The sequence below is a fragment of the Pipra filicauda genome, unplaced genomic scaffold (assembly GCF_003945595.2).
Source record: "Pipra filicauda isolate LSUMZ 115617 unplaced genomic scaffold, ASM394559v2 scaffold119_size3216105_pilon, whole genome shotgun sequence".
Classification (NCBI taxonomy): Eukaryota; Metazoa; Chordata; class Aves; order Passeriformes; family Pipridae; genus Pipra; species Pipra filicauda.
The window spans coordinates 1,516,312-1,542,336 of NW_024103651.1; the positions used below are offsets into that span (position 1 = coordinate 1,516,312).

General features: G+C 41.0%; 1 protein-coding gene across 5 annotated transcripts in view; it reads left to right on the forward strand.

Moving 5' to 3' along the window:
• The window catches only part of USP6NL (USP6 N-terminal like), a 116,437-nt gene that overhangs the window by 13,630 nt on the left and 76,782 nt on the right, over nt 1-26,025 (forward strand). Inside the window, exon 1 of one of the 5 annotated variants that reach the window (XM_027728239.2) lies at nt 8,521-9,133. The exons of the other annotated variants lie outside the window; for them this stretch is intronic. Coding sequence (XP_027584040.1) covers nt 9,061-9,133 — 73 coding nt within the window. The 5' untranslated portion in view covers nt 8,521-9,060. Of the gene's footprint in view, nt 1-8,520; nt 9,134-26,025 lie in introns of those variants that run through there. 5 annotated transcript variants of the gene reach the window in all.

A 26,025-nucleotide genomic window follows, 5' to 3' on the forward strand; every position in this document is an offset into this window, starting at 1 on the left:
AGTGGTGCTGAGCTGCAGCCCTGCTTGTGTTCAGGCTGCTCCACAGCCCCTGCTTGTCTTGGGAGCCTCAGAACAGTTACAGTTCCAATTATTTTATATCTGACTGCACAAACTAAAGCTTTTAGCTTCCTCTCCCCCTGGTTACAGCATATTCCTGCGAGATGATTGAAGGATGTCAGGGTTGGTCTTGGAGAGCAGGAGAGACAAAATTAGGTCTATAGTTGGCTGTGAAAAAGTGAGGTACAAACTGCAAAGTATCAGTTTTGGTTTTTATTTCCTCCCCACTTCCTACTCCCTCCCCCCACACTCTTTTTCTATGCCAGAAGCAGTGACAAAAATATTTGTAGATTTTACTTTAAGTATGTGGTAGGAAAGTTTTCTTTTTAGAGCAAAGGCTAATGAGTCACTTATAATGATATTTCAGTATTTATTTATTTCCTGTGCATTAAAACAAACTAAAAGAAATAATACTTATGTGAAACTCACTGTAAGGTTCTTGAGTGTTTGGGGTTTTTTTCCCCTCTTTTTCTAATGCATCAGTCACTAAGTGGACCATTAATTTTGGAGAAGTAGCTCCATTTGTGTTTTTGTTTAATGGTGTGTAATCAGGGGACCTACAGGATGCTGTAGCAAGGCCCAGCTATCTGTGTTGTCCAGTGACACTGAACTGATCAAGGGTAAATCCCCTGCAGATGGGGGATGATGGCACTTCTGTTTCTGTTCCTGTAGCATTGGTGTAGCGCCAGTGGGAGTTCAATTAGTGGGTTGCAGTCTCTGACTGTGATATTTTGTGGAGTGATGCCATTCAGTGCCACCTTGGACATGGGCAACTGTTGGCTGAAACTTGGCATGATTTTAAACTCCCTACTGCTACAGAGAGAGCAGGGAGAACTCCAGTCTTCCCTCTGCCAAAAGTGGGATTGTGTCATTAGGAGTCTACGATTGCTCTGTCTTTGCTCATGTACCAGGTAGGTAAGATGTCCTCCACTGGGACAGGGTGATTGTCTTCAGGTGAAGCTCACTAAAGAAGTCTAAGATGCCTGGGTATTCCCACCATTTTTTCATTGATGAGGGAATACAAGAACTCTTTTCAGTAGTGGAGGCCTGCATATGTTTTATGGGAAACAGGACTGGGAGGGACGTGCTTGTTACTAAATAATTTTTGTTATTAAATCATTTTTGAGAGCAGAGGCAAACCAGATAACCATAAGGTAGCCACAGCCAGCCACTAAAGCAGGAAATGTCTCAAATACAACTCTGGCATTGACCTTAAGTAGTCACAGTTAACATGATGGTCATATCCAAGTGCTGAGCTTGGATTTTTAAAATACATTAGTTAAAATCTGCTTTAACAGACTGCATTTGCTGAGTGAATGTGCAAGGAGAGCAGGAGGCAGAAGTGTGACAGTGAACAGTCTGCCATTAGAACACAAGTGCAGTGAGCAAACAGACCCAGGGACACTTCCTTTTCCAGGGGGGTGGATCTCTGCTGATCTGGCTGACCTGCACCTTCATTGCCTTCAGCTACTTTTGAAATTCTTCCCTCCCACGTGTCTCTTTGTAACAGCTTCTCATCACTAAGGTGGGCAGGGTTTGTGGGAACAGATGCCACTTTAGTGTTAGATTACCCTGTTACAAAGTACTCAAAAACTTGTTTTAAAAGTTTCACTTTTTCCTGCAGCACAGAAAGCCACACCATGTCCTGTTTGCTGCACAAACCACGCCTGCAAATACATGGGCTTAATAAAAGTAGTGTGTTTTGCAGTGGACTAATGAGGTTTGATGTTCTTCCTGGTGGCTGTGTACAGCTGCATTTTATTACTTGGATTAAATATCAGCATAGAAATGTTACATGCAGTGAAGGATTTAATCATGCTAACAAACAGCAAGGCAGAGAATTTTCTAGTTTTTCTTTGCCTCAGGGAGGTACAAGATTATTAGTCTCATTCATATCCTCTTCAAAAAGAAGCCAAGTAAGGGTTTAAATTACAGGCAGAGTTTTTATTTTTCTTCCTTCTTTGAATTGAACACACATTCACTTTTATCAGTCTTTCCTTGATTAAACTAATGAATTTACTTTTACTTCAGAATTAACACATGTAAGATAGTAATAGTTTTGATTTTTGTTTAATATTGCAAAAAGAAAGAAAAAGTATTTTAGTGACTAGTGTGGCTTCTGTGTGCTTGGGTTTGACAGAATATTTAATAATATCCTTTAACTTGAAGATAAATCTGTTGATTAGCACTACAGGCATGACCTAAATCCAGGAGATGTAAAATTGCTGCATGTTCTATTTGAAATGCTGCCCGTGCAGGAAATACTGCATATTGCTTGGAGAAAATCTTTTGCTGTAATTATAAATGTATAAATGTTTAATTTCTTTTTGGGACTTGTAGTATAAAACTTTTTTTTCTCAGAAAAATTTTCATTTGAAACTAAATCTGTATTAAGATTTGGACTGTCATATGAGGAAGACTGAGAAATTCTATGGGGTTTGTGCACTCACTGAGATGAGGATCTTGTACTGACATCCTCTTTCTTCCTCCCATTTAAAAAAACCCCAACAAACCTAATTTTATCAAATGTTTAAAATGGGCTTCCTAGATACAATTTTTTTTTTTTGAAAATGCCATTTGCTTTGTTGGTGCTTTTTTACCAGCTACTGTGCCTTACCAAGTGGCCTTTTGGCCTTTGAAGGGAGGGCTGTGAGGGGGAGGAGAAAGGAATGGAATTAGTTTGAAGAGCCGTAATAAGAACCTGCGGTTCTGCAGCTGCTCTTTGTCGTAACCTCTTTGTAACTTGCTTAACACAATCCCAAGCACACAGACCCAAAAGGCATGGAGTGCCTCAGTTGTATCTAAGGAGCTCTGTAGCCTGAGCTATTCTTTTTGATGAATCCCTACAGGTTAAATCTCTAAGAGCTTTTGGAACCCTTTGAACTGTTGCTAAATTGTGTATTCTGGACATGCTTGTATGTCTAAATCTGATGGTACAGTTTTACAGAAAATACATGAGCAAAGACAAAGCAGTGCCCTTTTTTGCTCATGGAGGTGATAGATATAAACCCCACACTTATTGAGAAGAAGAAAAATAAATGATACATCTATACATGCTTGCTTTTTTTATTTTTAGAAGAGTGCATCAAGACGTATTTGAACACAACCTTCTGATGCTGCTCTCCATTAGTGTCTGTTTGTTCTCAGGAGGGTGGTAAAAGTGATCCACAGGGGCAGTTCCCTTGGCTTCCTTGTGGCTCTCAGGGAAACTCCCTGTCTGCCTTGTTATAATCTAGATCCACTTGCAGAAATTGCTGTAGCAAGAGCTGAGGGGATAAAACCTGCTGGGAATTGAGTAAGAAGGGCAACAGTAAGAGTGTTGTGCAATGTGTAGTTTTCTTTCCTGTGGTCTGCTGAATGTGGCTGTGTGTTTTTCTGTCTTCCCTTTCCCCCAGTTTTAGCATTTGTTTTTTTATTTTGGGTTCATAAATTTTTGCCCAGAACGGGCAGAATTAATTTTGTTGACCGTTTATTGAAGTTCTCCATCTGAATTTAATGAACAGCTTTCTCCTATGTGCAAAGTATAAAGAAAAACAGACTTAAAAAAAATAGCTTTCTCTTCTCCAGCCTCTAGATCACACTACTTTCTGCTCCCAGGAAGATGGCTTTTAAATGATGCTCAAATATCTACATCAGATTCTTTTAGAAACTGCAGCCAAACTTTCATGCTTTGAAATTGGTAGCAAACGTGCTAGAAATAAAGGAAAAAATATTCCTAAGTGGAAGCACATTCTAGTGGATTAAGTAGTTACAGACTCTGTAGGACCATTGGGAAGACTGTGAGGATATTCATTTAGTTTTTGGATACTTTGCAAAATGCAGAGCCAAATGCAGTCATTTGAGAAAAATGAATGCCTTGAATAGTAAAGGGAGTTGTATGAGTAGTGCAAACATTTTTATAGGAGAGGCTACCAGAATTTCACCTATGAATTCTTGACACCATTAGGGTAATTTTTTCATGGTTCAAAGAATGATCTGTAGAAAATAATGAAGATAAGAATTTAAAGTTTCAGAGATTTATGGGGGGGTTAGTTATTGATCAGGAACTATACAGTTCTCCTCTTCCAGCTACAATAGATTGTTTAAAACTTAATGAAAACTGTAGGCTTCAGTTCACAAATTGGAAAATTAATTTAAATGTTAGTGAGAAGGAACAGATAACCTAATTTATATCTGCTTTAGTAATAATTTGTATCATGATATAGTGCCTGTCTTAAAACTCAGTGCCTAATTCTTTTGAGATAACAATTTGAAGACCAGTTCTGACAGGAAAAGTCAGAGAGGAGTATTATAAACCAAAATATTTCCGTGGATAGTTAAGGTATTGCCAGAACTTAGCTGCCAGGTAGACTTTATCTGAATTTATTATTTTTTGCAAGAAATAAGCAGTTTTTACTGTGAAGACACTATGCAAATGTTCTTTATAATATGCTCTTCCTTCTATTTGATACTTAAATAATCTTCTCCCAGCTAATGTGCCTTACTTGTGTTTCCTTAATCCTTTAATCTATTCTTGAAAACTTTTATCCTGCATATGAAATAGTTGTTCCTCATGAGAAAAATCTTCGTTTTCTGAGCCTCTTTGCTGAGATGGGAGGGAGGGTGAAGCAGTTGTGCCATGTGTGCTTCCTGAAACTGCTGCTCTCAGAGCAAACATTCCAGTGGGTCGTTAGGAGCAGCTTCCCTGGCTCTTGGTGGCACTGGAGGTTTTATAGCCCCTGTTAAGGACGATCCTGCTGACTTTGACTTGCCAAAACACCAGCTGGGCTTTACTGCATGGAAAGGAGTGGCCAAAGAGCAAACAGACCCTGCTCTTGTAAATCCCCTTCTCCTGCCTCTAACCTCAGACTTTGCTCTCTTGCAGAATTAGAGGGAGCAGAATGAGTGTTTTGTGTATTTATCTGCTTTCTCGAGAATGTAAGGCTTGACCCCACTTCCATTAGACCAGGTAAGGCAGGACTGGCTCTCGGTCAGTGCCTTCCCGGCCAGTTTGGTCTGGGCTCTCCATTCCCGGGAGTGTCAGGCCTGTAAGCTTGGTATTCTGACCATGTCTGGAGTCCAGCAAGTGGGGAAAAGGACACAATGCTGGCTCTGGGGAGCTCAAGGGAGGATGATGAAGCCAAACCCGCCCAGGTTTCTGCAGAGATGTGAGGAGGAATCTGTGTGCAGAATGTCTGAATTGCAGACAGCTCCTGTTGATGTGAGGTGGAAAAAGAACGGTGACAGTTACTTTGCATCTCAGCTCAGGTGTGTGCAGGGCTGTTGTTCCTATGAATGGAAACCCTCGAGCCATTGTAGTGGGTTGGGGTTTTTTCTATTAGTAGCTTGTACATCTTTCTTTCTGTAAATGAGGGCACACAAGCAGGAGCATTTTGGGAAGCTGCAGTGCTGCCTCGAATACCCTGAGGGTTCTTGATGGCTTTTTAATAGCCTAGACAGAATGCCATGAATATATAAACATTACAGATTAGAACAAGAGAGGGAAAGAGAAAATATTAAGTCTTCCTCAAATTTTGATCTCCCCCACCCCCAAGTGTCATTTGACAAATACTCACTGAGCCATACTTCTGCAGCATCTTTTGTGCTGTAAATATGTTATCTCCTGGCAATATGTTTCACAAAAAAGAACTGCTTCCAAAGATCAATTAATTATAATTATGTTAATGGAAGCATTTTTATTCTGAATTGTGATAGCTGGCTAATCAGGATGCAGGTCATATTTTTTTATTATGGTTAGGAGAGATCATGTTGATCCATAAAATCTCATCCTGGTTAACTGCTGCTCATAGCAATGTATTTCCTTGGGTTGATAACGTGCATGATTTCTGTATTCCCTGCAATTAAGGAAGAAAAGCAAAATCCAAGACCATCATCAAGCACATATTGCTGAGCAAGCTCGGTGTCGAAGATGAAAAATGCTTGGCAGCAATCTGTTCTATGCACTGGATATGTCAGGCTGCTTTTCTCCTCAAACAGAATCGACTGACATGGTTACACTGACACAGTTTCTTTGTGGTTCACTTTGTTTGTTTGTGTCAGCACTGCTGTGACCTTCCCGTGGGTGTGTCTGTCCCTGCCCGTCTTGTCAGGATGTGGTCTGAGAGGTGGCACTTGTAGTGACAGATGGTGTGGAAGTATCAGTTGGTTCAGTATCACTCAGACATAACAGTGAACTATAACCAAGTTATGATTCATGAGTTTCAGATGAAATGACGTGATTTAACTAGTTAGTGCATTTTATTTCTCAGTAATGGTATTGCCACTGTTCTAAAGCAGCTTTAGTGTTATTGTCTTGGTGTATAGATTGATTTGGAGAAAGACAAACAGCAGCCACAAAGCTTGCTGTGTGATTCCTCGAAGTTTGAGTGATTTGTTTATTTGTTTATATGCCCGTGTCAGACTTGCACCATTTTCTCTGTTTCACACAGAATATTTAGTAAAGTGGTTTACATTTTCCTAAATGAATTTTAAGGCTTTGGGTTTTTTTCGGTTTCTTTCTATGTGCCAGTTGTCACAACAAAGAAGAGAGTGCATACCAGCTCTGGAGGTGATTTCATGTTGAGGAAGGCAGGTGTGTGTGAAAATGATTTCTAGTCCTGAAGCTCTTTGTGTGTCTCTCTTTTAAAAGCTCAGAGCAGCTTCCGCTGTTTAAACCCCCCCTGCCTCTGGTGGAGGGAGAGATCCTCGTGATCATAGGGGTGGAAGCCTTTCCAGTGGCTATTCTGCAAACTTTAGTAGGGACTGGTTTTGTATTCTGACCACTGTCCACTGGACCTGCAAATCATCTAAAAGAGTCCTTTTCCAGTTAGTCATCTTTATTACCAGCAGGACAAGGGATAGTTTGGAAGAAAAGGGAATAGGTACTGAAGTGCCCATCCTCTCCTTGTTCCAGCACTTGAGAACATTGCTGTAGAAATGAGATAATCAAGTTCAGTTAAAGATCAGTTCTGGGACCTTCAAGGTACACTCTTGCTTTGGAAGGCCAAGTGGATGTTGTTACTGAAGATTTTATTCAACCTTACTCCTTTTTTTTTCTTGTTCCTCCTATCCATAATGTTTATATAAGGACCATCAAAAGTTTAGTAGTTCTGTAAAGGTAGTTGTGTTCCATAAACCTAGAAGCCAGTTTTTGAGAGGGAATTTGCAATGTAATGCAGCTGCAAGTAATGCTGTTCCTTCAGGTTTGTGTCTTTGACTTGAGAACAGGTTGTTCGATTGCCCAACTAACTAAAGAACAAACACATCATGGCAAGATAATTGTGGAACAGTTTTTACAGCAGCAGTTTTGAGCACTGGATTATTAAGTAAAGGACCTCCAGGTAAACTTTACTGCACAACCCTGCATTCTACATCTTATTTAAGTGTTCTGCAATATATAGCTGTTCTAGAAAGTTCTGTTCGTAGTAATCTTCTCCGTGCCTCTCTGTGTATAGAGTCATTTGTCTTAAACCTGGAATTTAAGTTTAGGTCCAGGACATAGAAATTATTCTTCATACAGAAAGTTGAGAGTTCTGTTTCTTTGCTGTGAAGAATCCTTTTTCAGGAAGGACAAGCTGCAGTTGCACAGTATGTCTACAAGCTTCCTACTGGGTGGACACTTGAATGTTTGCAGGGTGGGAGAAGGAACTGGACAGCTTGGCAGAGAGAATGATTTTACTTGTCTTTGTTCTGCCAACCCAAATACAACAGGACTTTGGGTTGCTCTTACTTCTGGCAGAGATGGATTTATGGGCAGGCTGTAAAGGAGACTGACATAACAGAAGTGGTTTGTTGTGCCTGTGCTCTGTGTTTGAAGGGACTGACATGGATGTGGATAAATGTGCCAGCAAATATAAAATCTGAAATGCTTGTGATGAGCAGCTGGGAATGGAAAGAGGTGACCTCTCGTCCCCCCACCCCCCATCTCACACTTAAGCAATGGGAACAGAAGGTCTAAAGGCCAGAGAATGTGGCCTGTGGTTTGTTTAAATGTTATGGTTTTCAGAACATGTAGTTGGCTTCCTAAATCAATCTCTCTGTGTGTGCAAGGCCTCACAGTGCTGTGTAGGAATTTGGTTTTCCAAATTGTTCACAGAGCCCCTTCAGGGCTGACAGTTATTTAAGGTGATCACATAAAACATGATTCCTCAGGATTTATTTTTTTTTTTTGTTATCTCTGCAGAGGTTTTGGCAAAAGGCACTTATGAAGGGCCTTTGTACATTTTCCAGATGGCATTAAAAATATTGGGGGGGCACATAGTGCAATCTGTCTGCCTAAAATTACCTGACAGAAGTAATCACAATGGCTTTGCTGAAATAGTTCTCTGGGCCTCTGGTGGTGGGAGAGAGAATGTCTGAAATACTCCCAGGATTTCCAGCCTCCCGGTGTGCGAGAATTCCCATCACGTACAGGGGTGTCAGAGGTTTGTGTTCAAGGGGGGAGAGAAGGAACTCAATGCCTGTTTCTAGAAGGAGCTTGCTTGTGCCTGATGGAGTTTTTGCAGGCTGGATTTAATTTCAGTCCTGTTGGTGGGTCTGACGTTGGCTCTGCGCTGCACCGGAGTCTTTCTTTGAGCATTATGTGGAATTCCATGAATTGAGACAGACTCGAAAGGAGGATGCAGCCACTTCTTACTCACTGAGCCCAGGGGAGCTGCATCTGTCAGCAGTCACTGCAAGTGGGTTTTTTTTCTGTAGCTACTTTGTGGCGTAATTACTTTATTACTTTAAACTTTATTTAGAGGCATCGCTATGCGTTCTCTGTGGTAAATCATTTTAAAATGCTCTGCAGAAACACATTCAGGACTGCTGGCAGTTTCTTTCCTCCTTGTGCTGAAGTCACTTTAAATCCATCACCCCAGCCTGTAGAGTCGTCAGGCAGAAATCTTCCTGTGAAGGTGGATGAGTTGTTCCTGCATCACTTTTGCTTGGGCATACTGAGGACAGCCATGTAATCAGGTGTAGTAATGAAACCTGTTGGAATTCTAGAGGAGCCCCCAGTCCCTTTGATCTTGCTGCTGAGCAATGATTCAAGTGCTACAGATTGTAAAGGATCTGGTGTCGCCAGCACGACGGAGAACAGATGCTGCTAAGAAAGGTAAGAGCAGCACTGGGATGTATTCAGTGCTCTGAGCAATTTACTGTAAATCAGAAATATTCTGGAGTTTGGTTGTAGTTAAATTAACTGTGTACTTGGTACTTAAACATGCTCTTTGTTGTGGCATGTACAGCTGCCATAATTTGGCTTAGAACTATATTAAGCCTAATGATTATCGTTTCTGCAACTGCAGCTTTCCCAAAGAGAATCCTGGTGACGTTCCTTATGTGAGGATTGAGTTTGTCAGCATCTGTGACTGCTGCTGTTGTTGCTGTTGTTCTAAAGATCTTTTCCTTTTTTTTTTTTTTTTTTTTTTTTTTGTAGTAAAAACATTTTTGTTGTCTGGAGAGCTCAGGTTGTGAAAATAGCAACTGTATTCCGTGTAATCCCATCAGAACAGTTTTTAGAGTCTTAATGCTCTAAATGAGAATAAGAGCAAAAATAGTGCTTAGTGCTTATGGAAATGAGAGACTGGAAGGACACAGCTGCACTGCTGGTTAGGTTTTACAATTAGATTATTTCTAGATTACAACTAACTTCAAAATCTGAAATGCCTCCTGCAAGTGTACAAAACATTACTTGAAATACTCAATTACTGCTTGAAATTAATCGATGGTAAATGCTGTTCTTGTTTACTTCAGTGTGTTGAACACTTTTTATTTTGCTAAAGTAGTGCCATCCTTTGTGGTATCTGGCACACTTATCTAATTAGGAACTGATTAAACACTTCTTTCTTTTGTACTTTTACATCTTAATCATTTGCAACTGCTGAATAAATGGTTCATAGAGGAACTAAATTATTTGTAGAGATGTCTTAAAAATTTCATTCCTTTCTTGCTAAAATTAATTTTCTAGGGCCACTTTTTTTGTATTGAATAGGTCATGAATAATTTAGGATCTACAGCATCTGTGTCTGCCTGTTACAGTGTCACTGTTCTATTCTGCCCTTACATGTAATGTGTGGCTAAAGGCAAGTACCTTTATTTTAAATCACTCCTCTAATAACATCAGGCTCTTCTAATTTTAATGAGTCAGTTAATGAAACACCTCTGTAAGGAGACAAAAGGTAGAACTGGGCTCAGCTGTTACCTTCTTGTTCTGGAAAAAAAAAGGGCAAACTTCCTAATTACTTCCTTAGATTTTGCAGTGATTGGTTGAACGTCCCCCCCAACAGTTGTATAATTTCATCACAGGGAATTACTCCACTTCAGTGCTGTTCACTGTTCATTTTTTGATTTGTGCTTCCACTCCACTGGTTCCAGAGAGGAATGAAGGGGCAGGAGTTCTGCTTGTGTGTTCTCCATGTAGCTCCCCAGTCAGGAAGCATTTTTGTAGGAGTACTGTAAGAACTGGGTTGAAAAGATGAGGATTTTTTATTTTTTGGGGGTTATTTATAGGAACAGATGCAGTAGAATTGGAAGGGAAAGCCTTGAAAAACATGAGGAAATGCTCGTTTTCTCAGTTCTAAAGCTTTGAGGTTTTTTTCTCTCCATTTGTTTTACTCCCTTGTTAAAAGACATTAATTTTGGGTCATTGTTTGGGTGGTATTCTCAAGCTGCTACTATCTGAGCTAATTAGATGTCAGCTCTTACAGGACTGAGTAGTGCATTTTGACAAGCAATGTTAAGATCTTAACATTAAAAAAATTCAAACATTCCCAAGAAAACATTTACAAAAGATGTAAAATGCTGCCAGACTTGTGTGATGAATACTGTAATTTGAGTAGGCATTATTATTTTTTTGCTTCACAGCATGCAACATCAGGCATCTGTTGTACGTGAAGGGCTGTATTCTGCAGAAGTGACTCATTCTCATTGTTTTCAGTACATGGAAAAATGTGTTTTTCCACAGAGGAGGAGTTGCTGGGAAGCCCCCTGTGAATGCAGGTGAATCCATTGAGATGTGGGGGATGATGTGTGGAGTGTTCACCAATGTGCTTTCAAACTGGAGTTACTAAAGAGTGAAGGTTTAAACTCCCACTCCTCAGGTGCATCCTCTTCTTCCCCTTTAACAAAGTGTTTATCAATTTATTGGGAGACAAATGTTGCAAAGGAACACAATGTATTGACGGTGTGTTTAATATGCAGTACCAAGTTTAAAACTTCTTTTTTAACACTGAATGTCCTAAGCATATAACTGTTTTTATTAATAGTATATAAGGTTGTGGGGGAAAGGACTCCTCTGGCCTCCAGTTTTCCCAAGATGTATTTTCAGACTGAGACCTAGAAACAGGGTGAAGAGCCAAGAGAGTGTCTCTTTGCATCCATCATTTGACACCAGAAGCTTGTTACAAGGTAAGAAGAGCTACTGTGGAGAAGAAAATTCAATCCCTGCAGAAGAAATTCCTGCGAAATGCAGTTTAAAAGACCCCATTACTAACATTTCATGGATTAAAATGTGGATTTAATGGGATAATTGAGCAGCCTGCCAGACGTGCCGAGTCTAATTTTGCTTTTTACAGGCCAGAGTTTTTTTCATTGTGGCCATGACCTCTGCCACCAGTTAAATTAAATTTATTTTTCTGTATCATAAGAGGGTGATAAATAAGTGGTTTACAAGACTAAATCCTGCCAAGAGTGAGGCAGTGTGAGCATGAGTGGCCACCTCATCTCCCAGTGCAAGTCCTGTGGTGCTGGTTTTGTCTTGGCTCTTTGGCTGTTGAGGCTGGACAACAGAAAATCCTTTGGTAGCTTCGGGGTCTTCCTTAGTGATACAAGTGCAGGGAGCTAAACAGTAACTTTAGAATGTCTCACTTTTCCATCCTGTTTTTTAGTCTTGTGCTGTTTAAAAATTGAATTGTTTGAAGTTTAAGGAAAAAGGGCCCTATAACTGTGTTCCATAGTCTTCCAATTGCAGCGAAGCTGAGAGTGTAGAGTTTTTTGTCTGCTTTTTATGGGTTTTGTTTTTGGGAAAACCAGACCTTACCATATTTAGATAATACCAGGTCAGTTTAAAAAATGCCTCTAGTGCATTTATTGTCAAAGGGGTAACACTTTACATGCTCTAAGTCTGAAGGTGAACATGAAGTAGTAAAGAAATTTTGAAGAGGTTGCCATTATTTTATTTCATAATACTTGAATTTCTTTTAATGAATTATGAAAGTCTGTCTTCTTTGGATAAAATTCTAACTTATGCCAGTATAAAATTCTCTTGATAAGCATTCTAATTCAAAGCCAGACATTCTACAGGAGCTGAAAGCTTTCTGAATTTTAAAAACCAGTTCAAATGTTACTTCTCCTAGAGAAGTCCATGTAGAGCACAAATCTATTATTTATTTTCTTTTTTTCATCCCTAAAATCCTGGTTGAAATCCAAGTTGTTTAAAATTAAAGAATTACTCATATTTACTTCTTTCCTCCCTCCCTCCTCTTACAGATGGTCACAGCAGAACTTAATTGGCAACATCACCTTGATGTTAGGATATAAAAAGAGATGTTGTATTAAAATACTTCTGCCAGATGGGATAACTAAATTGAAATGACAGAAATAAAAAGGGATGCAGTGTTTCAATGTGAGAGAAAGATGCCTGTAGAGAAACCTTTGGTTTGGTACTTTTTTAATGGATTGCAAGAGGAGGCACATGTTTGGTCACTGCAGTACTTGGGCCTAGGAGGTGTGTAAAGGTTGGGCCAGCCAAGGATAACCAGGTTTTAACTCTCCAGCAATAACAAATCCAGTAACAAATCCAGTTGCTGATGCAGTTCCCACTTGGGAAGTTACTGCCTGGATTCACGGTGGTGGAACCCTGGGTTTTGGACTTAGACTTGCCAAGAAATGGACAGTGTTTTTGGGCTTCTTTCTTTTGGCATGGACTAAGCTGATTAATTGCAAGATTTATATAATTGCTGATTATTTGGAGAAAATAAAATAAAGGCCCCACAGCAAGCAGTCTTGGTGTTTTCTTGTTCCCTTTGGTGAAAGTAGAGGAAAGGTATAATCAAATGCTTTCTCTTGAGGCAACTATGTCAGAAACTCTCTTCAGTCTCTTAATTTTTCTGTTTGTTAAAAGCTCTTGCACAGGAGGCTGAGAATTTGCCTTTTATGGGAGGTTCCAGGGCTACCTGAATTTCTTTTTCATTTCTTCATATAATACTGTTATAATCCAGGTGGAGTATTTGAACTGATAAAAGCTGGATTAGAAGTAAGGGTTTTTGTAGACCTATCCTCAAATTACTTTTCTTAAAGGTAGCCTGGACAGAAGAGCCAGGTTAATAAAAATTAACAAGTTCTTCAGTGAGCTGCAAGCAGGGAGGTTGGGTTCTTTTTTCCATTTAATATGAAATTCTGCCCACAGCAGGCAAGATAATGTATTGTATTCTGCAGCTCCCCAGTACATGTACAGCTTCAATTCATTATTTACCATGGCTCAGTTTCTACCAATGGGACAGAATTTAACTGTATTTCAACAGGTTCTTCTGACATTTGTATTAAAGTTTCAGCTGTGTTTTCACCAATAATTAATGCCAGCAGAAATGACTCCTCCTGCCTTGTTCTGCTGCTCACTTTGTCTCCTCATCCCAGTTCAAATCCCCAGAGAGCTTCACAAGCCTTTGTGCAGCCCTGGAGTGATTTGGGTTGGGAAGCTGTACCTCTAGTTCTTGTTGAGTTCCCAGAATCCTGATTAACTGATGCAGTTGCTGCTGCACTTCCACAAAGGTTTATGTCAGCTCCAAGGAGGAGCCAGCAATAGGATGTGAGTGAATCCATGGGGACAACTTTCCTTCAGTGGTGCTGATGCTGGTGGGAAGTGCTGCTGGGACTTCCTTCTGCAGGAGTGTGAGGGATTCACCTCAGGATGATCCAGACACGAGCAAGTAATAACACAGCTGGATCCCTGTAAAACTGGGCACACAGGGTAGTGTTTTTACCTAAAATACTCTTATTTCTGTGACCGGCATTTGCTCTCTCTCTCTTTAAGTAGTAATACCTTTCATGGGGTGTACACACATTGTGGCTTTTCTGTTGCATTTCTTATCCTGACATTTTATTGCCTTTTTTACTTTATTTGAAATTTTATTTTTCTCATTTGTGTGACGGCAGCTGCAGTGATTAGGAAAGGTCGTGGTGCTGCTTTGCCATATGTAGCTGTTAATGACTTACTTAAGTGCCTGTTTATTTGGTTATTAGGTAGGTGGCATCATTTAACAGAGTACGTAGATGTTGTATCTTGGGAATTGATCTGTGGCATAACAAAATTAATACAGACAGCCTGAATTCATTTAGCTATAGAGGAACTACAGGAAAATGAAGTACTGCATGTTCTCCTTTTATGCAACAATGTTAGTCACCTGAAATGAGCCAGTTACAAGCAGGTGAGCACAGGAAAGGCAACTCATCTCCAGCTCCAGACCGTGATTTGTTATTCCAATAAGTGTTGGGGTTTTTTGGGAAGGTGTGACCCTAAACCTGTGAATGTCAAGTGTAATATTCTCAATAATCTTGGAATACCATTTTAGCTTTCTTACTTGTAGCACCTGGGAAATGTGGGAGCTTAACATAAAATATTCCTGTAACAGTAGTTTTGAAAAAGAAGAGTAAGGAACAGTGCAGGGAAAAGCACAACAGGTTCACAGTGATGCTTCTGCTAGATGGGACAGAAATTCATTTTGGTATAAATCTGCTCAGCTGTGTCTGCATCCCTGAAGCTGATCTGACTTGCTGTGTGTGGTGTGGGATTCTTTGTGTTGTCTTTTTCTTTTTTTCCTGTAAACATGCACTGTAGTTGTTGTTTTCAGTCCGTGCAAGGACAGTCAAATGTAAAGTAAAAGTGATCTGCAAACCCCGGCCTGGTTTCACCACAACCCGAGGAACCTGGCAGCTGGGTGGAAGCAAGGTGACTTTACTGGGTTCCTTGAAAAGAGAGGACAGTTAGGGATTAATTCCAGTTTTTGCTGACCATTTGAGAAGGTTAATGGTTACGTGGTTTTGACCTTGAGCTGGTGGATGAGTAGATTTGGCTTTCTGGTTTCAGTGACTGCAGCCGAGACAAGGATTCTGTTTGGCCCGGGGCATTTGCCCACTGTGTCTGCAATAGAGCCAGATCTGAACGTGGCAAAAAGATGTGTGTCCTGTGCCTTTCCTTCTGTAGCAGCTCTTGTACTTCTTCACCCTGTGAATTTTACAGCTGGCAGCCCAGACATGGTAGTTTTGGTTTGGAGACTTTTGGGAAAAGGCCAAGAAGCTCTGTCTGAAGGACCTAGAAAAACAAACCTCATTCTGTGCCTTGCATTTTTGCAGTTCAGGTGCACATATTTTTCTGACTTAGATTTTGGTGAGATGGCAATTGTGCATATGCTATTTGCAAGCACGTACAACTTTTTTCTTCTCGTTGACCCTCAAAGTGTAATGCTGATGTTATTTGACACAACAAAGTACATTCCTTTTCTTTAAGAAAAACTTGTGCCTTTGAGATGTGCACATTTAAGGAATGAGGGATCATATGATTTTTTTTTTTAAGCCTTCAATTGTTAAGTTTCCAGTATTTTATCCTCATACCTATGAAATTTGGAATTTAATGTTAAATTTGAATGCTAGTCTCCGTGTTTTGGTTGTGAAGTTGTGAAGCTTGTACAGAATTTATTTAATACAGCTTGAAAAGGTGATGGTTTTGCTTGTTAAATTGGACTGGATAGGATTAAGCAAGAGTGTGGAGATAAATGCTAATAAGTTTCTATGTTTCTTTTCAATTGCTTAAAATGTGGTGAATATTTCCAATTGACAGGGTCCCAGCTGGACATTGTCTACAACAGATAATTACAGCACTTGGGTGGCTTAGCCAGTGCTTTGGTGTATATTGGCATTTCACAACTTCCCTGGATATCTTAGCTGGCTTCTCCAAGCATTTTTGTCCTGTTGAGCTTCTAGATCTTTTGGTACAGCTTGTAAGGAAAACATCCAGACTTCTCCAATCAGCTAACACAGCCAAGTTTTTTAGTTAATCCTGTCTAACAGCAAATAAAAATACTGGTTTCTCGGTGGATTAGATTCTCCTGTTTCATCCTTCTGGTTGTAAGTCCAGGCAGTTTCTTCTAAAGGAAATTATCTGTCAGCATTAGTATTAAACTATCCATAAAAATGTTAATTTGAACCAAATTCCAGATCAAACAGAAAACTTAATTCATGTCAGTTAATTAAATTCTTGGTGGAAATGAGAAAATAAGTACACAGATGCCTGAGACTGCTGCTGTCTCTTTGCTAATAAAGCAGCTAACGAAGCATTTTTAGCTGTACCTGGAGGGGGCAGGTCCTTGGTGGGAATGATTTCCTCAAGGAACAAATCCTACTACCTTCTGCATCGTGTCCCAGGTGATGCAGGTTTTTTTTTCCTCCTGTTGTTTTCTGTAGCATTATTACATGGCAACACACTCAAACAAAGAAAAGGATTAGATGTGCAGACACTTGCCTGCAGACGCTTCTCTCTGGGAGAAGAGCCCAGAACCAGTGTCAGGGCTGTGGTGATGAAGGGGATGTCAGGCTTGGAACCTGCCACGAGGGCTCCATGAGTGCGTGTGGGCTGTGGTGTAGAATGGGTCTGGGCTGAGTGGCCTCAGCTCCTGTGAAGACTTTTGGGGGTTTTGTAGCTTTAAAGCCAGGTGTCATCTTGGTTCACACAGTTGACTTGGGCAGTGAAAGTTGTGTGCAGTAGTTGATATTTCTCTGTGTGTGTGGTGGTTGGTTTTGTTGTTTGTTTGGTTTGGTTTTTTTGCAAACAGTAATTTTTTGTGTGGCAGTGTTGTGCTTTCAGCACGTTGTCACAATCCAGATGCTCCATTTCTGTGGCACATTAGCAGCCTTTTTGGGACTATTATAGTGTAATGCAGATATTAATGAAGTGTAAGTGGGACTGGAATGAAATCTCTTGATTTCCCTTTGGTTTAATTCATCATTAAAAAATAGGTTTCTACTTAAGAGTCTAAAAATCAAATGTCTTTTTCTCAGCATTCCTGTTAACAGTGGTGTAAGTGATGGCTGTGCCTTCCTCTCCTTCCACCAGTGCAGGCACCAGTCCTATCCAAATGTGGAATGTTCAAATGGAACCTTTCTGCCCTTTGGTTTTCCAGAAGCAAGTGGCAAAGGCCTGTGAGCTGTGGGTAAATCAGATTGCACAAAACTTTCTGCATTTATTGACTGGCAAATATTTTTATTCCCTGGAAACTGAAGGGGGAAAATGGTTCTTTTCTTTTCCTTGTTTTTAGATGAGATATTTTTCTTTTGAGATTTAGCTAATATACCAGGCAAGACAAATGTGCAAACATTTGGAGGGTGAATAGGCAGGTTTCACCATATCTGCTGGTCTATACTATGTGCTAGTTTTTCCTCCAAAATATTTTGACTAAAGGCACTCTCCAGTCCATTTTTTATCTCCCATGAGTCAGGAGTATCTTGCAGAGGTTAAGGCTAAGTTTCAGGCTTGTTTTTTTAGAAATAGATCCTTCAAAAATTCTAATTTTTAATAATTTTGGTTCACTGATTCCTGTCACAGAATGCAAGTGCAGCTTTTGTTGCTAAACCTCATTTTTGAGTGGGAAATAGCAATAGTCTGGAGGACACGGTTATAGTGCAGTTCACAGGTCTCAACTGGAATGTGAGAAGTTGCCTTGATCTGAGACTTCCTCTTGCTGATAGAAAAGGAAATACTGTTTGTGCTAATGAAGGGACTTCAGTAACTTGAATATGCTGTGATCTTTCCTAGAGAAATATTTTCTGTTTCGTTTAAAGTCACGTTGTTTGGATTAGTGGAACGATTCTTCCATCATTTTCAAGTGCTGGGTGTTTCTGGGATGCTTCCAGGGCTCCCCAGTGTGCTCTTTCCTGCTGAGCTCAGGCGTTGCACTTTGCTGTGTGGTGGATAAACGGCTGCACCGTTGCTCTGTGTCCTAATTTTTCTCCTTCTATAAAGAAAAAACCTGACTAATCCTTTCCTTTTTCTGATGACAGCTGTACATTGAAAGGACTTCAACATGTTTTGCAAAATTTCCCCATCTATGCTGCAGCTGCACCAAGTCTTGAAGCCACTGTGTCACATCACTGGGTAAAAGAAAATGTTGTGTTCAGACTGTGTTGTGGAGCACACCCTGCACAAGTCAGAGACACACAGATCAATAAAAATGTTTTTGTCAATTTTCTGCTGTAAATTAGTACCCTCGTTAGGTTTTAAAATATGTGGGATGAGTGCTACTCTAGAGCTTGCCAAATCTGTAGATGAAAGAGAAAATAAGCTACACAGACTCCAATTCCCATTACTATTTAGTTTATAGGCGTTGGAATGACCTTCTAATCTGTGCAGTGATAATTGCCTGTTTTACATAATGTGTAAAGCTTCACAGAAGACTATTTGTAGTGATGGAACATGTATTAAAAATCATTGTCTGGTAACTAATAAGAATGTAAAGCCATTCTATAAATAGTGCAGATAAGCTCTGAAGGGAAGAATGAGCAAACACATTTAACACAAATCAAAGGATGACTGCACTGAGGCCCAGGCTGTGCCTCTCCCACAGGGAGATGTGTGGCAAGGAGTGTGGCACTGCAGGAGAGAGGAAAGCTGGGAGTCCAACATCCCTCTGTGTTTGGGCAGTTCTTCCAGGTCTAACTCAAACCTCAGCCTTATTCTTCGGGCACAACATAACTTGGAGGTAGGAGTGTGTCTCACAGATAGTTGAACCTGGAAGGATTCCAGTTTTGCATACTTCCAAGCCACTTCCCAGCACAAACTGGGGAACAGTAAATAGAGATGATCTGGAGCTTTGCTCCAAAGCACTCTTCCAATTTAGACTAAAATGCTATTTAGAAAATTGCATGGAACATCAGCAGTCTTTTACCCCAGATTTGTGATCTGGACATTGGATAGAATATCCTAATGAGGCTTTTCTTGGGAATAAGTGGAATTTCTGGTAGGGTTGATATGTCAGGGGCAGAAAGGGGATCAAGAGATTATGCATGAATGTATTGAAGACTGACATTTATGACCTGGGTTTGTATATGCTCTGCCTCTCGAGATTAAATGCTGAATTAATGGGAAGGTTTCTGTCTGGCCCCTGTATTGGGCTTCCATGGCAAGGTTTTGGTAGCCAGGGCTGCAGACCTGGCCTGTGTCAGAACAGGTCAGGGGCTGTCTCCTGTGCTGGACACAGCCAGATCCAGCCTGCTCCAGAACAGACCCATCCTTGGGTGAAGCTGGTGGCACCTCCTGGGATAAGATATTTAAGCAAGGATAAAAACCACAGCGCAGCAGTTGTGAGAGAGGAGAACAAGAAAAATATGTGGGAATCAACTCTGCAGACCCCAAGGTCAGTGAAGGAGGAGGAGGAGGAGGAGGAGGTGCTCCAGGCCCCAGAGCAGAGATTCTTTGGCAGCCTTTGGAGAAGACCATGGTGAGGCAGCTGTCCCCCTGCAGAACATGGAGGGAGCAGAGATCCACCAGGAGCCTGTGGAGTCCCCCCTGCTGAGCAGATGGATGTGCCCTGAAGGGAGCTGCAGCCTGTGGAGAGCCCATGCTGGAGCAGCTCCTGGTCCCCGCAGAGGAGCCCACACAGGAGCAGGTTTTCTGGAACAGCAGCTGGTGGGAAGGGCCCACACTGGAACAGTCTGTGAAGGACTTTGTCCTGTGGGAGGGACCCCATGCTGGAGCAGGGGAAGAGTGTGAGGAGGAAGGAGCAGCAAAGACCAGTTGCTATGGACTTGACTGCAAGTCCCATTCCCCATCCCCCTGTGCCAGGGTGGGGAGAACACAGAAGGATTGGGATCAAAGGAATGAAGTTGAGCCTGGGAAGAATGCTGTGTTTCTCCCCATCTTATACTATTTTTAGCTGCCAGTAAATTAATTTCCCCAAGCCAAGTCTGTTTTGCTCATGAGGGTGATTGGTAAGTGAACTCCCTGTCTATTTTGATCCATGAGCTTTTCTTTTTCCCTCTGTCCTGTTGAGGAGGAAGAGTGAGAGGAGCTTGGTGGGCACCTGGCACCCGGATAAGGATCAACTCACTGCAGCAACGCTGAGGATGTGGGCAGAGAGAAACTTTGCAGGCCTGTGTTCCTCTGGGTTCTCCCCAGTCCCAGTTCCCCCAAACTGCTGGGGATGTTGTGCTGGCAGTGGGAGTGCATTCAGCAGTTTGCCTTTTCCCGTGCTGGGTTGCAGGGCACTCACATGATCCTGTTTACCAGCCCTGCCCACAGCAGTAACTCCCAGCAGAGCTGGAGACAAAGAGCAGTGACAAGAGCTGTAAGTCCAGGACTGGATGTCTGAGTGACATTCTCCTACATTTCCCTTTACACCCTCTTAATATACTACTGGATAAAATCTGTGCTAAAAAACAATTAAACATTTAATAAGCTTCTTAACATTTTTCAGCTACTGCTGTTTATTAATTGGTTTTGAAACACTGTTTATTGGTACGACAGTGGATTTTTTCGGCAATTTTAGGTGGTAAGTGTTAAAACTACTAAAGTCATTGCTACCTTAGGAGACCTCAACATATCTCTCGTGCATCCTATCTACAGAAATGGCATGATAGGAGAAGCTTGGAGAAAAGATAATTGAATTAGGCTTAATGGGAATACACTTGAATGTGAGGTGGTTGCAGGGGGCAGGTGGATGAGGGGGACACAACATTTATTTGATGTATCTGAATGATTCCTGTTGCTGTAGAATTGTTATTTAATAGTGATTTGGTTTGAGGTTTGTTTATTTAACTAAGCTGCCTTTCTAGGCAATTTCTGATTACTTTTTAATTTAAAACAACTTTTCTGCATTATTTTGTATTTCTCATCTCCAACCTATTTTTGCCTGCTTTTTATCTGTCATGCAGCTTCCATCAGTTGAGTTCATAGACTTCTGGTTAGCAGGAAAACAGTTGTTTCCAATTAAAAACTAAAAAAAACCCCAACTTACAGATTCATATTTGGAAATAATTTATTTTAATACAAAGATGTTACAAAACTGCTGTAACATGAAAACCGTTTCATTTCTTTTACTATTTTGAATGATTATTTTTTTTCCTCCACAATTAAAAAAACTGCAGATGAGTTTGTGTCCCAACCTAGGAAACAAAACTGGGAAACAAACTTCTTCGTTCTGAGACAAACGTGAGCAGTCCTTTAATTAAAATTTGGTCTAATTCCTGCGGTCCCACATGAAAGGGACCTGTTGGGGATTCTATTTATATGAACTGAGAAGCTCGAACTTGAAATTCTGACGTATAAATGATATCTCAGGGAACTGCCTGGTGTTGGGGTAGTAATGACATTCCAGTTTCACTGAGAAATAGTTACTTCTGAGGTCTAGGAATAAGAAATTTGCCTTGTTTGCCCTGAAGTGGCCACACAGTTGTATCTGCAGTCAGGCCATGGCAGTAGGTTATAAATGTGACACTTCCCTGTCTGTCTGGAATCCCTGGGGATTAACTTGGAGCTACCCAAAAGGCAGCTAGCATGTTTTTAAAATGAAGCTAATTTAAGGTCACCTTACTTGTGTTCCTTTCGTGCTGATCAGTTTTCTCACAAGTCTCAGTTGTGTGGGCTTTGGGGAATAACTGTGCTTTTCTCTTTGTTTATGGTGGTTGTTTTTTTAGTTATTTGGGAAGTTATAGTTCATTAGACCCCTTCCCACTAACTCATGGTGTAGCCTATTCTTATCCAAGTGCTTCTGTTTCTTTTTCATCTTTCTAAGCATGTGCAGTTGTTTTGCATTCCTGTTTTGCCTTTGTGACTTTTCCTTCAGGCTTTTGACGTTTTATTTTTACATTTCAGCATTGTCTGTCTATCCAGAGGGATAGAAAGTAGTGCTGATCTCATGTCTGGGTACAAGGCAGTGAGAAAATTGCTACTCAAACCTGATGGAATTAGTTCTACAACAAGGTAGTAAAAACTTAGAGCAGCTCAATAATTATTTTAAATTATTTAATTTAATCTTTGGGTTTCTTACTTGTGGTTTTGTGCATTAAAATACCTATGATGAAAGATAGTTTTAAAATCCCTCTCTGTTGGCTTGAAGTCCCTTACCCCTTACTGATGATGACCCCTACATGCTTTAACTTGACAGCTTATTATATTCTGGAAGTTTTTTACATCATGCTCTTAAAATATCATTCCTTAAATAAAACATCACGCTTCCCCTCACCTCCCACCTCCCCCTGCCACTTTCTGTATCCTCTTTTCATATTGTTTGCATTTGTCCTGTCATTATGGCTGACTTGTAAATTCTCTCTCTTCTGCTTTTCTAGTGCCAGGAGGTGTTAGGTTACCAGAGAACAATTCTCCGGGTCACTGCCCTGGCAGGGTGTTGAGGGGCAGGGGAAAGGTTGCAGTGTCTGAGCTGAGCCACAGCCTGGGCTGTACCTGGAGTTCTGACTGAGTGTTCCAGCCCCACCTGCATCCACAGCACCCAAATAGATCTGCACCATCAAACAGCAGCAGCCCTTCATTACATTCCCGCTAAAGATTTTTGATTTAGTAAAGCCTGATCAGCTGAGTCGCAAATCCCCGTATTTGTCTTGTGCTTTCACTTAAAATCCTGTGTGTTTATCTGAAAAAAGGGCCTTAGTCTGTGTTCGAGGTGATTCAGTGAAACACCACCCAGGCTCAACAGCACCTGAAGAGTAATGGCTGTTTGTGAGAGTGTTTTAATGGAGGGGGAGCTTCCCCGGGGCGTGCAGCTGACTCACTGCTCAGAGAATCCTGTCAGTAATGACTCTGAGGTGGCCTGAATGTTACCCTGGGATTGAACAGCCTGTTGTGCCTCAGGTACAAAGTACTCTCTGTAGCTTTTCTTTTCCTACGTGTTTATAGCACCCGTTATCACAGTGATGTGAGCTGTTTGTTCCTGTTGTCAATTTTTAGGTTTCATGCTCTTCCCAAACAGTGGGTGTTGGCAAATAAAGAGTACGTGTGAGTAATTTTATAGTGTTCAATGGTTACACCCCTGGATTTTCACACACCAGGGAAGAAAGTGAGGTGGGGAAGGAGAAAAGCAGTGAGCAGGATTTCTAGACTAAATACACGAAGTTTGCACTGATGACTAACACACCCCAAGAGCTGTTATGTTTAGTGTGGATTATGGTAAAATAAATTTAAGTTGAAAATTATCTGTGCTTCTTCTCCGAGCCTTAAGGGAGTCTGAGTTGTTTATGAATTCTCTCAAAAACTTGCTGTCATAACAAGTTGTTTGTTGTTAAATTAACTGGTTTCAGAAAACTCAGACAGGAGAAATATTTGGTATTTCCCCCTCACATTTAGACTTCTGCGTTGGCAGATGACAACTGTACTGCTGAAGAGGGAAGAGTTGATGAAAGGCTTTTCATCAAGTTTGAAGCCCTTGGAGTAATAACTCCTAATCCTTCCAAAGTGCTGTAACTGAAGGAAATTTTATGATGTTCATCCTCTTCATTTCCTCTGCTATTGCCAGACCTCCTGGGAACACCTTAGCAGAGATGGTGCCTTAGTTTTACTGCATTACAGTTCCTTGTTTCAAGGAGATGCTTTGGCTTTGTTTGTAGTAACATCAGAAATGCACAGTTGGGATTTCAGTGTGTACTGAAGGAATGTTTTGGTGGTAAGAGGGAACCACAATTCATAACCAAGATGTTTTTCCCTTGCAAGTCATTTTGAGTTTATCTTCACTGACGAAAATTTCAGGCTTGAATTTGCTGAACTTTCATGTGAAGTCGATGAATTTCAGAGTGAGCGTTGTACCCGGTGGGAAGGTTTCCTGACTGACACTGTAGCTACATCTCCAGGTCAAAAGGAGGTTTTAAAAGCAGTTTAGGCAGACCAAGAGCTTTGACCTGTATGTGCAGCTGCTGGTGGTACTTAGGGCTCAAAGCCATTCTCTTGTGAAGAGTCGAGTTCTGATGTTTGGTTGATGCCTGGAACCGGTGAGCCCTGTCACTCCTGGTCTGTCCAGGCTGCACAAATGAGAACTTGAACCCTCCCCAAAGCGCTGAATCCCCAAACTGCCTGTCTGTCCCAGTGCACACACGGGGTGGGTCCGGCTTTGTCTCAGCTGGGCCCTCACCGAGCACAGCCGCTGCTGTTCCCGCTCCCTCATGGGGGGCGCAGCTCCTGCCCGCCCTTGGGGAGGGCTCTGCAGTCAGCCTGCTTTTCCCAGGATACAGGATGCTCCCTGCCAGATGCTGCTCCACAGGCTCAACCGAGGCTTCACTCGTCCTGTGGATTTTGATACTGTAAGGGCTATGACATTTGCAGAGTTTGACAGGGATCTTTTTTGAATGAAATAGGTTATTAGGGTGGACTGAAATGTGTAAAAGGGTTTATTTGTGTATTATCCTAGAGCTAACCCTTGTAACTTGGAATAGGTGTTGCCAAAGTATCATAGTTTTTGCATTAGATGAAGTAGACATTTTCTGTGTACTGAGTTCAGAATTGCTTTTTAGCCATTTCTGTTGAGATATGAGAGTCTGATAAATGGTCAGATTTTTCTGGGTTATGGGTGGTTTGCTTTTTTTTTTATTTTTTTAAACAGACTGTACTGGTTACAAAGTGGATCTTCATTAGTAGGTTTAGTGCATTATTGACTTTAGCATTAAGAAATAAATGGATTTTTTGCTTGGTGCCTGTGCACCAGGCTTAGACTAAAATTAACCTTGTGTTTGTCTTGCAACAGAAAACTTGTTAAGGTGTTTGCAATGTGTGTTTGTAGCTCTTCATTTTGCATCAGTACTTAAATAAAAGTACTGATTTTGAGCATTGAGTAGCATTGAAAACGTGACAGTGGGTTTTTGCTGCTGAGGTACCTCAGCGTTTCTCTTCCTCTCAACCAGTCAAGGGAAGTGTTAGTGATACGTCTGTTAATGGACTGATTACTAAAGTAATTGTTTCCATGCACCGGCAGAATAAATTAATAATTATTGTCTTAAGTGACTGCCAGATATTTGTAAAACATTTTCAGAATGAGCCAAATGGTGCCTCTCGCTGTGATCTCATACTTGAAGGAGACTTATGACCTCTTTGGAACATTCTGTTCTGATCAACCTGTGTTATCTTTTAAAATCAACTGTTCAAACAAACGGCTTTTCATTTTTGTTTTGTGGTTCTGTATTACTACAGCTTTGTGCCTGACCTCAGTGGTACTGGTATCTCACGTTATCTGTGCTTAAATGCCAGACTGTCCTGAGGTGTGGGGATGAATTAAATCTAAAAACTAATTTGATGTTATGTTTAGCAAAAACTGATTGAAATAAAGGTGGTGATATAACTTAGGCAGAAGGTTTGTGTTACTGGTCCAATGTTTTGTGGATAAACTACCACACAGTTTGGGGGATTGATCTTTTTTCCTTTGGATTATTTTAACCAAACTCTGAAGTTGTTTTATATTGATAAAGGTTTTAGCTGATGCAAACTAGATGGAGGCAAACAAATTAGTACTGCTATTGCTAATTACCAGTGTGAATGTAACTGGATTGGGATTTGGTGGGTATGGCTTTGGGATTTACTGCAGCCCCTCTGCTGTGCTTTCCCTTGGCTTCAGGCTGGGACCCAGACACGGGACAGCCTTGGAGGCCCCAATTCCTGCTTGGCATGGGAAATGCTGTGGCTGTTTACTTTGGTTTGTTTACCAGCCCTCAGTCAGTGCAACCGAAAACAACAGAACCTTCTTGTCTATCACCAACTTCCTTTTCTTGTAGCAAGGATGAAGAAACTTCCCCACTTTCTGCTGCCGTTCAACAAAGTTGTTTACCCTTCCTCTTGTTGTCTTTTACTCCTCCAGCGCTTCCTATAACCTCTTTATAAACATAAAAAACATGGATCTAGTGCATGGATGACACTTAAAATGATTTCAAATGTCCAGAGGGGATTTCAGTGTTTTCCCCCTGTCCCAAATGCCATTTTAGTTTTTAATTGAGTGACAGATATTAGAGGGAGCTGATGACTCAGGTTTT